Raw genomic sequence first — 12,883 nt, 5'->3', positions numbered from 1 at the left:
AAACTGACTGTGTCCCAAAAAGTCCCTTAAAATTCCTGTAATGCAGAAATTCTTGAGTTCTACAGAGCTACACACTCCATTTATATGTCCAGGGATGACCACGAAAATCAAATTCAGTTATACAGAAGAGGGCAAATGGATCAGTCTCCTCTCAGACCTCTATACTGTAGATTCCTGTGGTTCCAAAACACAGCACATAGACAAGGCTGGGATTAAGTGACTCATTGTGATACCCTAAAGCAAGCAAAGTAAGAAAAAATTAACTCAATTCACTGTTCTCATTTTAAAATAGCAAATGAAGGTGGAATGCACACCAATAGAGTGTAACTCCAACCACAAGGAAAGCTTTTGCTATTAAAGCTAAGATTATTCCTTGCAGTCTGCATTACAGTCATACTACAGACAGGGCTACAGTCTCTTCTCAGAGAGGAAAGAAAAAGATTTTATTTCACCTTACACATAAAAGCCATCTCTCTTCTGTATTGCAGTGTGTGGATGGCATGAATGGAAATGGAACCTGTATTTGTGCTGATGCATTTCAAGGTTCACACTGTCAGTTCTGCTCAGACCCTGGCAGATATGGACCTCAATGTGACCAAAGTAAGTACAGAAGTACTTCCTCAACTCAGGAGTATGTGATTTTTATTTTAGAACCCAGTAAAATTAAAGCAGGAGCTAACCACTAGCCATACACTCTCTGTGAAGGATGAGTAAGATGTCTCTGGGGCAGGTTTTCTTATTGCAGAGGGCTAGGTCATAAGCCCAGAATCAGTGAAAATATTCACTCGGATTTAACTGGGCTTTCTATCAGGTTCGTAGCTTGCCTTATATTAATGTGTTGTTTATTTCATTTCTATCTCCCTGATGTGAGTAATTGAAAAGGAATTGAAAAGGACTGCATTTAGGACTACTTAACAGCCATCCTTACAGAGTAGTTTCTTATCTATTGAATAGCTTATGGCCATAACAGCCGTCATCTATATATTGAAAGATTTACTCTTGCTATGTCAAACTGTACTGCATTTGAGAAGCTACAGAATAGGCAAAAAATATAGACATATTCTCCATCTACATAAGCAATTTTAGTCTTTTTGCTATGAAACAGCCTGTCACTCATGAAGCCTAAGGTTCAGAGACAAAAGCTGAAAGACAAATTCTATAAGAAAAGATAGCATTGACTAAGCTCCAGTCTTGTCAATGCAACATATGTTGGCTTAACTTGTTTGCACTTCTTGGGACTGCAGACAACATGTAGGTGCTTCTTGGTACTGCAGAAGGCTTACTTATTATTTGTGTTGGGCATACTGCTGTTCTTTCCAGCAATACTGATGAGCCCAAGCACAACAAAATGCTGGTAGATCTGTGCTGCCATGTGTACTAGCCCAGGAATTTCTGCACTATGCAATTTGTAGGGCTGAGTGGGTCTCTATATTAAAGGGCTTCCCATATCACTGCACAATTTGTTTGATGTATCTTCAATGCAATAACTTCAGCCTTTATAGCCTGAGATATGGTATTTTGGTCCTACTTTGCTGAAGTTCTTTAAATTTCATTGACAGATGGGTACACTATAAAGACACAGTAGATCTTAGTTATCCATAAAAGGCAGCGGAAAAACAACTATGTTAAATAAACAGCTCTCCCAATTAAGTGAGAATTTAAAAATTTATAAGGTTAGAGTCTAGAATAAAAAAGGAACCACTTCATAAGAAATGCTACATAAGAACTTACACCTTTTACCACAATGGAACATCACATAGTATTTTATCTCTGGTAGAATGCCTCTGCATTTATGGAAAATGTGATAACCGAATAGACAGTGATGGGATCTGTCTTCCTGGCTCATGTAGAAGTGGATATACAGGGAAATTCTGTGATAAGCAAATTGTTCCATGTGAGCCCTCCTTACAGTTCTGTCATGCACATGCAGACTGCCAGCTTAGCAATGGTGCAGTGAGGTAAGTAAGTAACTTGTACATAATTAATAACAGCTGTGATATAGCATTTCAGCACTTTCTTGATTAAAACAGCACCTTGAAGCACTACACAAACATTAACCAATGGAATACTGCTATGCAGCAAATAAGCATAAACATGCACTACCTGCACCTTCATTTGCAAAATAGAAATAAGAATTCTCAATGCCCTATCCTCAGCATTATATTTAACACTAAAAAGATTAATCATATGAATTTGACCCTTGTCAGAAGGCTGACTTCTTACTGACAACAATAAAGTCTCTTAGAAACTTAACTCTTATTTCTAACTTTCCCTAAATGAATTAAGAATTTAAATATTACTGAAAATGAAACTCCCATGTAATTGTGGGTAGAACGCTTAATCTGGCCATCTCACATAAGATTTGCATGTCACAGCCCTATGGGCGTCTGCACAGGCTATTCAATCTTGACATCATCTGTCATAAAACTCCACATTTCTACAGCTGCCTTGCCCTTGCCTGTTGCTCACCTTCATCTCCACGTGCAGTAAGCTTGCCTGTTACTGCAGTGTATTCATAGTGAGTCATCATGGAAAGCAGAATGTGAGATGCTGCATAACATGAGTGCTTAATAAAATTCTCTCCAGCATGGGTTATTCTGGGGCAGGAAAAGAGGGGAGCTCTTAGTCTTGCATACATTTGACAGAGAGTGAGACCTTGTGTGTCACAGAAAATGAATTTCCCCGGTTCATAATTAACTCAGCGCTATCAATTTGCCTTTGCAAACATCAAATCAGTGCAGAATTAATTTCACTCCCCATCTCATAAACAGAGAATAGATCCCATATTTGACAGAAATAACCTAATCTCAAATTTGGGTGGGAGCAGGGGAGAAGTACACACTTAAGCTATTTGCATCGTTAATCCAACGTTACCAATTTTAAGCAGCCTATATATAGCATGTTACAGAGGAAGACAATAGCTTAATTTTACAGTTGTCCTGTTACGCACAGTGATTCAAACTCCTCACATTTCTACAGCTGTGTTTGCAAACCTGGCTATGAGGGAGATGGAATGACCTGCAGCAGAGTTGATCCCTGTGCTAACCTAAATCCAGGTGGCTGCAGTACCAATGTAAGTAAGTGTTTTTCTCACAGAGCTTGTCACCATAGAAAAGTAGGGAGGTAAGGACAGCTTCGCAAGAAACCTTTACAGAAGGAATATTCAGAATTTTCAACTGTGGTTGAAGTAGTAATCTCACTACTACACCTCTTAGTAATCTCACTACTATTATTTAGATAATCCATATACATAAAGGTGGATGCCATATAGCTGCCTTGAATAGGGCATTCCCAAGGTAAGCTGTGATACTTCCCAAGGTAAGCTGTGATACTAGGGCATTCCCAAGGTAGGCTGTGATACTTTCCTGCCAAAAAAGCAGCAACACCGTTCTGCTTCATCCCAGAGTGAAGATAAAGCTATGACAAGAGGAATTTTGCTTCTGTTCAGAGATGGCTACAGGGAAGACTAAGTGCCACATACCCAAATTATGAAATACAAAATCTTTATTTAGCTCAGTTTCAAGTCAAGGCTTTGGATACATGAAGTTACTTATTTCTCACAGGAACTGTTCAGAAGCCTGTGTGAATGTGTACACTTCCAGACTCATATGCTAACACCTGATTCAACTGAGATGATTTTGTCTGACCTCTGCACTGTCTGTCCCTAGGCTGAGTGTATTCAGACAAGCATTGGAGTACACACATGTGCTTGCCAGGCAGGATGGACTGGTGATGGAAGAGACTGCTCAGCCATCAACAACTGCCTGCTGCCTTCCTTAGGAGGGTGCCATGAAAATGCAACCTGCATATATGTAGGGCCTGGTCAGGTAAGAGTCCTCTCACATTTGTTCTCATCTTCTACATTAGTCTTCTCTCAGTCTGTTCCTATCCTGTTTCTTTCACAAATTCTCCTGTCACTCTTAACCATAAGCTTATTTCCACACAGCTATCTCCACCCAAAACAGCCTCCTTCAGTTCCTATCCCAATGTTCGCTTCCATGTAAATGTTTTTTCAGCAGCAAATACTTCTTAGTAAGTACAATAGTAGTTTTAAAGTATGAAGGTCTTCTGGATATATAAATCAGTGTCATTCCACTGAAGTCAATGGAGCTATGTGGATAAACAGTGACTGAGACACTAATCCACCACATCTAGAATAATACACTATTTTAAACATTTTAATACATTGCTGTGTTTTGTTGGAATAACAGAATGACTGCAAATGTAAGGACGGATTTCGGGGGAATGGAATTGAATGCACAGCAATAAACTCATGCTTGGAACAAAGTGGAAAATGCCATCATCTGGTGAGCAATTAATCATTGCCTGAACAAAGTATTCAGATTCATATCACACCTCATCTGGCCTCCTGCACATACCGTAGAGTTTCCTTGCCATTTCAAGCCTGCACTTTCTGTTTGAGATGGAACAATGTTTTCCAAGCAGTGATAACAAGTGCCAGAAATGCTTTGTGAACCACGTCAGAATGGTGTGTGCACTGAGCATAGACTGCAAGGGCAGCTCTCAGTTCCACTTCTATGGAAGGGCTATCTTGAGCCTGGTTTAAGTGATGCTTCTCTATTAGCAGTTATCATTTGGATGGAATAGTCTGTGCTGAGATGTTTTCCTAAGCCATTCATCTCTATGCAGACATCCGTCAGCTTTATCAGTAGTCGCTCTGTTGTGCTGGGTAGTGCCTGCAAGTGCACTTAGACCTCCTTACCTCAGTTGGATGCTAATGCAGAGAATGCAAGGGAGCAGAGGATCAGCAAGACGGATCTGCCTTAGGTGGCTGAAGGGACAGGGCCCAGGTCCCAATTCATGCAGGGAGGAGGTAAGAGAAGATGAAGCAAGGGTTAGAGTCCTACAGTTAGTGCATGGAGGGCAGGTGAAGGAGTAAGTATGCTTTGCTTCATAAATAGTTATTCATAACAGCAACATGTATATTTTAGAACTTTGTATATGTTCCAGAAGCAGATGGCTTGTAAACCCTACTCCTGATACATGTGTATACCCTTCCTTTAACAAAGGAAGGCATCTATTCTGAATACACATTATACCTACTCTGATATCTTGTAGAGCAGCATCATTGAGTCTGCTGCTCTCACCACTGGTAGAACCTGACTCTTCTGATGGTTATACCCAAGAAAATTCAGTTTGGAAATTTCTAAATAAGAACATTCCTCCTTTGTTTCAAAACAGCACTTTATATGTATATATAATTTGTATATTTATTTGATCCCACTGATTTCAGTACAACTAAAGAATATGCTTAAATCCACTACATAGTTGTCTACTTTTCTGAGTTAAGGCATTTTCAATTATTCAGTTTCATCTTGCTAAATTATACCAACACAACGTATTTCATCAATAACAGCTCTTGAGTAGTGTCCTGAGTATTTGACAAATTTTCTCTCCTTCTCTCTGGCTCAAAGGCAACTTGTCAGTTTGAATCTTTGCATGGCTGGAAGTGCGTGTGTCCAAAGGGCTACGAAGGAGATGGTAGAATATGCTATGGAAGTGCAGCAGATGTAAGTAAGATGGTCATCTTTTCTGAGTGTAGAAACCTACTGCACAGTTCTTACACTAGATCTTAACAAGAGTGATATCAAAGCCACTATAAACCATTAGAAAAATATCATGCTCAATGGCGCTGTATACAGACAGTGTTCCTGCTGGAGACGCTGACCTATCCAGAAATGATCTATTGTGTTTAAAAACATAGCTTGGAAAGCAGCCTAAGGGATCTGAGCATTTAACTTTAAGACAATTTGAAAAATGCCAGCCCGAGAGGCCTAATCTGCACGTGTGAAGCATGCACCTCCCAGCTGGGAGCTACAAGCACCCAGCTCTTTTGAAACTCCGCCTTGAGCTATATCTCAATTGAAACAGTCAATTTATCATATTAAAGCAAACCATGCAAACTGTTAGACAGACAAAACCAAAACCTGTGATTTAGTGAAATAAATATATATTTTGTGGGGTAGGAAAAATGAAAATATCAACTGCCTCAGCCATTGGCAGTAATTATACAAGGTTCTTAGCACAATCTCCCATCATCTCTCATACCATCATCTGTCTCTATTCTAAGTATAGTGACAGAATCAATGCTCTTCAACTGCAGGATGCTATATAAGATGCTGTACAAATATCAATCAAAACCACATCTACTCTTTCAATTAATTTTGCATTTAGTTAAGAAAATATTTAGGTTTAGATTACTAGAAAATAACTGCTTAGTCTAAGGTCAGTTACATAATATGCTTAGACAATAGGTAGCCTGATTTTTAAAACACCTGGCCACTGCCCATTCCCACAGAATCACAGAATGGTTGAGGTTGGAAGGGACCTTTAGAGATCATCTAGTCCAACCTCCCTGCTCAAGCAGGGTCACCTAGAGCACGTTAGACAGGATTGCATCCAGGCGGGTTTTGAATATCTCCAGAGACAGAGATTCCACAACCTCTCTGGGCAACCTCTTCCAGTGCTCTGTCACTCTCATGGTAAAGAAAATCCTCCTCATATTCAGGCAGAACTTCCTGTGTTTCAGTTTGTGTACGTTGCATTGCTGTGTTCCCTTTACCAAAGAGTATTGGACTACTGGAAAAATGCATATATATTTTACCTTTTCAGGCTCCTCCATGTCACATCAGCCAAGCAGACACAGTTAGTTACCACAGGCTATGGCTAAAGCACTTTGGTACAGATATCTATATCTATGTATTCATTACTCTCTCTTTCTGTCTCTAATCAGGAGCTATCTACTCTGTCAGAAGCAGCTGCATTTAATCAATGGGTTAACGTAAGTACACTTCACGCTTGATTTTTAAGTATAGTCAAGCCTGCAGAAAAAAACTGAGCCTTTCAGCCTTTAGAAATGGGAAACTCAAAGCAATATTTACACAACACAGCAGAGGCTCAGTTTCTGTGCAGGCATCTAATTGCTTCTCCCACCAATCACAGCAGAGGCTGATCATCTGATTCTTAGTTTCTGCCTGAAAACCAATTTTTGATCCCAAACTCAAATAGGTAAGGAAGCAACACAAGTAGCAGAGCTAGTTACAAGTCCACTCTGTGAGGCAGGTGGCTGCATAAGCCGTATCTTGCTCTGTTTATAAATACACTTTAGTCCATATAACAGCATAGAAGCAGTAGGGTAAAAGTAGAGACCGAATATGCCCATGAACATCTTTCCTCATGCAATAAATACACAAGCAAGTGGAGAGGGAAGGCAGTGCCCATCCCTCCACATTTTCAGAGCCCTGTGCCAGAGAAATGCAACAGTCATTCTGCTGCCTGCCACAACAAGCAAGAAGGAAAAAATTCAAAGTCAGTACTGGCTTGACTGAGGTGCAGAAAAGGAAGAAGTAGATTAACTTGTTTGGCTTTAAACTAGGGAAGAAACAATAGCTTAGATTAAAAAAAAAATAGATTGATTCTCACCAACTGCTTTTTCATGTGCTATTTTCTATTACAAGGGCAGCAGTAACATTAGAGGTCCTGTCCCATTGTGCTTGGCACTGTAAGAATAAAATTTAGAAACAACTTCTTCCCCAAAGTGTTTAAAACCTAAATATGAAAAGGATACAGCACATATGGGGCTAACAGAAAGAAATGGTGATATGTTAACAGCATAAGAAGCAGGAGTCAGCATTTTACTTGTTTTTGTGCTATTCAAACAGCACAGGGGTCATTAAAACACAGAATTGCAACAGGGGCTTCAGGAAGTTACTTGATAACCAGGCTACTGTGGCTGACTTAAACCAGTTATCTACCTGCCCCTGTGCTCAGACTGCAACATCAGCAGTTCTGAAGAGAGAAAAACTAATGAAATAAATAAACCTAATGAAACTAAACCTAGTACTGTACTCATTAGAAAATTAAACAGTAAAAATCAGGAAGCAGATTATAAAGGATCTGTTGAAACAAGGATGTGGAAATTTTTGTTGCACTTCAAAGAAATGGTATCCCTTAAATTAAATAATGGCAGTTACAAACACAAGCAAAATAGGGAGATGTATCCATCTGTGTGGTATTTAACTTCATACTTGAGCAGGAATGTGAAGTTTACCACTTTTCATAAACAAGTATTTTTCTTGTTGATTGGAAAGTGTGAGAAAGGGATGCCTGTTGCTACTTCTATTTTTAAGTATTTGGAAGGTGATAGTGATGATGGCTAGAAAGAGAGGATTTTAGCAGAAACAAAATTCCCAGCTATTTAAGGAAGCTGATTCCTTTTTTGATTTAAAAAACAGTATGGGTATTGAAAGTCTATCCAAAATAAGTCAGCTTCCAGGCAGCGTGCAAGCTACAGTAAGGTAGGACCCAAGCTCATATTACTCCCTGAAGTTTTGCAATATCAAAAATGGCAAGTTGTGGAGCCTGTGAAAGGTTTGGAGAAATGCATGTTCAAATCTTTACCATTCCTCTTTCCCCTCTCCCCCTGCTCCCCCCCCCAACAAAAATCCACTAAACTGGAAAAATTCTCTCAAGTGAAGAATCTCCACATCCTTAAGGTAGACACTTGGAGCACAAATCAGTCCACGCATACTGCAAAGCCCACATGCCCACGCTAAAATTAGAGCTGTCAGCAGCTAGGAAACAGGACTTCACAAACCTCACTGCAGTTGCCTCCCTTGCTAGTGGGCACGGATATCCCTTTGACTTCTTGAAAAATCACAGCCACATTATATAGTCTTATTCTAAATAAGGTCCTTGTGTTTTGTGGGTTTCTTATTTCTTGGATCATAATCTTCATGTCTGTTAAATACTTTGGAGTGCTCTGTATGAGCAGTTTACTTGAAGATATCAGTAAGGAGTAGTGATTATAATACTTTTTCTTTTAATATTCAAATATATAAAATAAACCCCAGTAGACAGACTAACACTCATGGGAGGTGGCATCTCTTGTATGATGCATGACAAAAAACAGTTTCGAGCTAAATGTTACTTCCAGAATCACAGAATGGTTGAGGTTGGAAGGGACCTCTGGAGATCATCTAGTCCAACCTTCCTGCTCAAGCAGGGTCACCTAGAGTGCAGTACCCATGATCCTATCCAGCCAGCTTTTGAATATTTTCAAAGATGGAGACTTCATAACCTCTCTGGGCAATTTTTTCCAGTGCTCAGTCACCCTCACAGTAAAAATGTCTTTTCTTATGGCCATTAAATGATGACAATCTATTCTATAAAACACAGACGCTCATTTACCAGTTTATACAGTTCTAAGTCCTTTTATTCAAGTCATTGCTCAGTATAATGTTTCTTCCTCTCCAGGCCAGTAACAAAGCAATCACAAACTACATCTTGCTAAAAAGTCTCCAGCTGCTATTTAGATAGTCCTTAGTTCAACCATTTTACCCTTTTTACTTTCATGCAGGAGGCTGAGATAAACTCAGTGTTGTCCACCACCTCAAATCTAACTGTCCTCGTGCCTTCTCTTCAAGCAACTGAAAACATGGATGAAGATGAGAAAGCTTTTTGGATGTCAAAAAGCAACATCCCAACCCTATTGAAGTACGTTGCTGATTTGTCTTTTCTTCTCTTTTTTCTTTTTTTTTAATGAATTGGTTTGCATTACAAACAAAGCTTTGGATTTTTGAGAGAGGGACATAAGATTCTCTTTTTAGTTACAGTGATATAAATCACTGTAGCAACTCCTCTGAAAACAAAGACCTTATTTGTATAATGCCAGTAATATTTAAAGACCAAGCTGAGATGAGATCTCAGCTGAAATACACTGTACAAACGATCCCTGCTTTAAACTCCAATTTTAGAATTGTGCACCAAGCATATTTATATGAAGAATTGAGAAAATACAAAACATTCAAATCCAGTTAATTTCCTTTAGGTATCATGTATTGACAGGAGCTTACAGCTTTGCTGATTTACAGAATTTATCATCCTCTGATATGCTGCCAACATCTCTACAGAGCAACTTCCTACACTTATCTGAAGAAAATGGGGTGAGATGATTTGCAAACCACTGTGGTATCATACACCAAATTCTGACTGTCACTGCTGCCAGTGTTCTCATATTACAAAACCATACAGATATTACATACCTATGTTAAAAAAAAGACTATATCATAAAAATCAAAGGTATTGATAACTATATTGGGCCCTCTGGGAGAAACATTAACTTGCATCTTCTCCACCACTTTACTTAGCTGAGATTTGTTAATGACTTTATTTATTGCTAATTTCATAGTACTGGCTACAAACTCTGAACAGTCTTGTAGCAAAGCAGAAGTGTAGTCCCTGCCTGGAATAGCCTATGAACTAATTTATGACAAAGTATATCAAAGAAAACCACTAACTTATTCTAAGGAACTGGGAAAGGTTGGAGGAAGTAGTGATGACTGCAAGCCACACAAACATCTTTATAAATGAAAATAATTAATGCCAACTGACAGCCCCCTCCTCTCAGTCCTTTTAGTTAGTATTCCACATTCTGAGGAGGATTTTGTGGAAATACATATGACACATTTAAGCACATCAGCCCTTTTAAGGGAGGGGGAAAAAACCCTCCCCTCCCCCCCAAAGAAAAATGATGAAGAGGCTCCTTCAAAATAGCAGAAGCACAGGAGTGCATGAATCAGCGCCTATGGAGATAAGAGCTCAGCTGCCCTGAGAGGGGTTTGGGGGGGCCCCCTTCCCTAAGTAACTGCCCCTCCCATCATGATCAGACAGCTTTGCCAGCCTGCATGCGAGGAGCAGAGCCCCAAAGCCACCTCTTATGCATGCAGTCTCCTGAGGGCATCCCCAGCCTCAACACATCCTGGCACTAACAGAGTCACAGTGGAGTCCTAAGCAAGCTTTTGGAAAGATGTGGAAATTCATAGCACAAATCGCTGGGAGAACACTACCATTGCAATGTGGAAGTAAATCCTTTCTCTTTTCCTCCTTTTAGAACATCACGGTTGAAGGAGCTCACATCATAGTTGGTGATGTTGCATCCACAAATGGGATCATACATGTTATTGATAAGGTATATAACCACATAGAGAGGATTTATTCCTCTGCACCACAAGCAATGGAAAATCTCAACAGCTCTTGAAAAAATTGGTTTATGTGGAACAGCATTTTCTCCTACATCTGATCCTTGGAGCTGCAAACACAGCATGTGCATGTACACTAACATGGGATATCTGCTCCATTTTCAGGTTCTGACCCCACCTCGAAGCACCATAATGCCAAGGCTGCTGGCTCGCTTAGAACAGATGCCTGATTACTCCGTTTTCAGGGGCTACATTATTGTAAGCGGTCATATTGTTTTAAGAAGAGAAGCAGTTCTCCAGTTTATTTGCCTTAGGACCAATATCAGAATATCAGTGATCATTCTGGCTTTTTTTCTTTGTTTTTCACAACAGCAATACAGCCTAGCAGATGAAATAGAAGCTGCAAACACATATACAGTGTTTGCCCCAAATAATGATGCCATAGAAAATTACCTAAGGGACAAAAAGTCTACTGTGGTATGTATTATTCACATAGCAAGTCTTAACAAATCAATGTTTCATTTCAGTTTGAAGTGAATTGAGTGAAAGGTGACAGAAATAGGAAGCGCAGTTAGTTTTCCAGAATTACAGTAAGTTTGGGTTTGTTTTTAATGTCAAAAGGTGAGGACGGGTGGCTCCACCTATGTTTTCCTGCCTAGCTATTTTGTTCTGGGTTTTGTCCTTCTCTTAATTAAAACAGTGCTAATAATATCCAAGACATTTCATCAGTAGATTTTAAAAAAAAAAAAAAAAAAAAAAAAAAAAAAGGAGGAGATCAGTACTGGAATAACACTTAAACAATTTCCTCGGTGAACAAGTCCAGTCCACTGTCACCCCTGGCAACCACATCGTTAATAATCTCACAAAATGCTCAGACTTTCTTAAGACTATCCAGATGTTTGCCCCATCAATCCTGAGCACTGTCCCCAAGCCACTTTGCACCAATGGTTTCTAATTCCAGCTTAAAAGTACTGCTGGCCAGTTCTAGGATTGTGCTGAAGACAACTCAGTCTGGCTTAGCAGAAAAGCATCCTTAAGCAAACCCCATTGCTGCTGCTCCTCAGCTAAAAGCCCAACACAGGGCCAGTGCCTGGCCTAGGCACCATCTCCTCCTCTTGCTTCTGTGGCCATTCAGCACAGACAAGGCCACAGCCAACCCCCACCCTGCCTGCCACAGACCTCATTCCCAGAACCAGTTTATATTAATTTGACAGCACACCTCTGTCCAGTTTAATAGCCTTTGTTCTTATGCCAGCACTGTGCTTTGGCTGAAATAACTTCTCTGTTTCTCTGGTATTTATGCTCTGAAGTGTTTACAAGGTCAAGCAACCTTTTCAAGCTTGTCAGTCTCCTCTCAAGATAAGCTATCCTTTTCCTGAGCTATCCCAGCACCTCTGTTCCCCTTTGCTGCAGCTTGAAATGTTTTTATTGAATACAGGTATCTAGAATCCCACCTAGCAGATGAAGCTTCACCAGTAACTTATACAATTACATTATTTCTTCCCTATCTCTTCCATACTTACCCTGCCAGACTGTCCCTGTTTTTGTCTCCATGTATAGTAAAGAATCTGAGAAACACGGAGTTCAAATGACTTGCCCCAAAACATTTACTTAAAACTGGCAGTCCCACAGCAAAAGTTCTGATTACTACCTCAGCAGAGGAATTCACACACAATCAAACTAAATCTGCTCAAATGACTTTTGAAAGCTGGTTTAGTTAGTTTTGTGACACAACAGTATGGCTTCTGCATCACTACAAGAAGCATCAGTAAACAAAACTTTATGTAACTTTGAGACATCCATTGCATTGAGCTTGAGGCTTTGATGCTTTTAATATTAGTTAAATGCACAGCAAGGCAGCTGGAAGAACAGCAAAGCTTTCC

The 12,883-nt window shown here is 39.8% G+C and overlaps 1 protein-coding gene across 1 annotated transcript in view; it reads left to right on the top strand.

Moving 5' to 3' along the window:
• Positions 1 to 12,883, top strand: part of STAB2 (stabilin 2) — a 98,038-nt gene that overhangs the window by 37,318 nt on the left and 47,837 nt on the right. Inside the window, exons 22-33 of the mRNA XM_062589474.1 lie at positions 489 to 600; positions 1,778 to 1,958; positions 2,980 to 3,073; positions 3,669 to 3,827; positions 4,212 to 4,307; positions 5,436 to 5,531; positions 6,755 to 6,802; positions 9,380 to 9,516; positions 9,851 to 9,965; positions 10,913 to 10,990; positions 11,166 to 11,258; positions 11,373 to 11,477. Of these exons, the coding sequence (XP_062445458.1) occupies positions 489 to 600; positions 1,778 to 1,958; positions 2,980 to 3,073; positions 3,669 to 3,827; positions 4,212 to 4,307; positions 5,436 to 5,531; positions 6,755 to 6,802; positions 9,380 to 9,516; positions 9,851 to 9,965; positions 10,913 to 10,990; positions 11,166 to 11,258; positions 11,373 to 11,477 (1,314 nt within the window). The remainder of the gene's footprint in view (positions 1 to 488; positions 601 to 1,777; positions 1,959 to 2,979; positions 3,074 to 3,668; positions 3,828 to 4,211; positions 4,308 to 5,435; positions 5,532 to 6,754; positions 6,803 to 9,379; positions 9,517 to 9,850; positions 9,966 to 10,912; positions 10,991 to 11,165; positions 11,259 to 11,372; positions 11,478 to 12,883) is intronic.

Source organism: Rhea pennata, chromosome 1 (assembly GCF_028389875.1).
Source record: "Rhea pennata isolate bPtePen1 chromosome 1, bPtePen1.pri, whole genome shotgun sequence".
Classification (NCBI taxonomy): Eukaryota; Metazoa; Chordata; class Aves; order Rheiformes; family Rheidae; genus Rhea; species Rhea pennata.
Note: the sequence above shows the minus strand (reverse complement) of the source record. Positions and strands in the feature narration are given on the sequence as shown.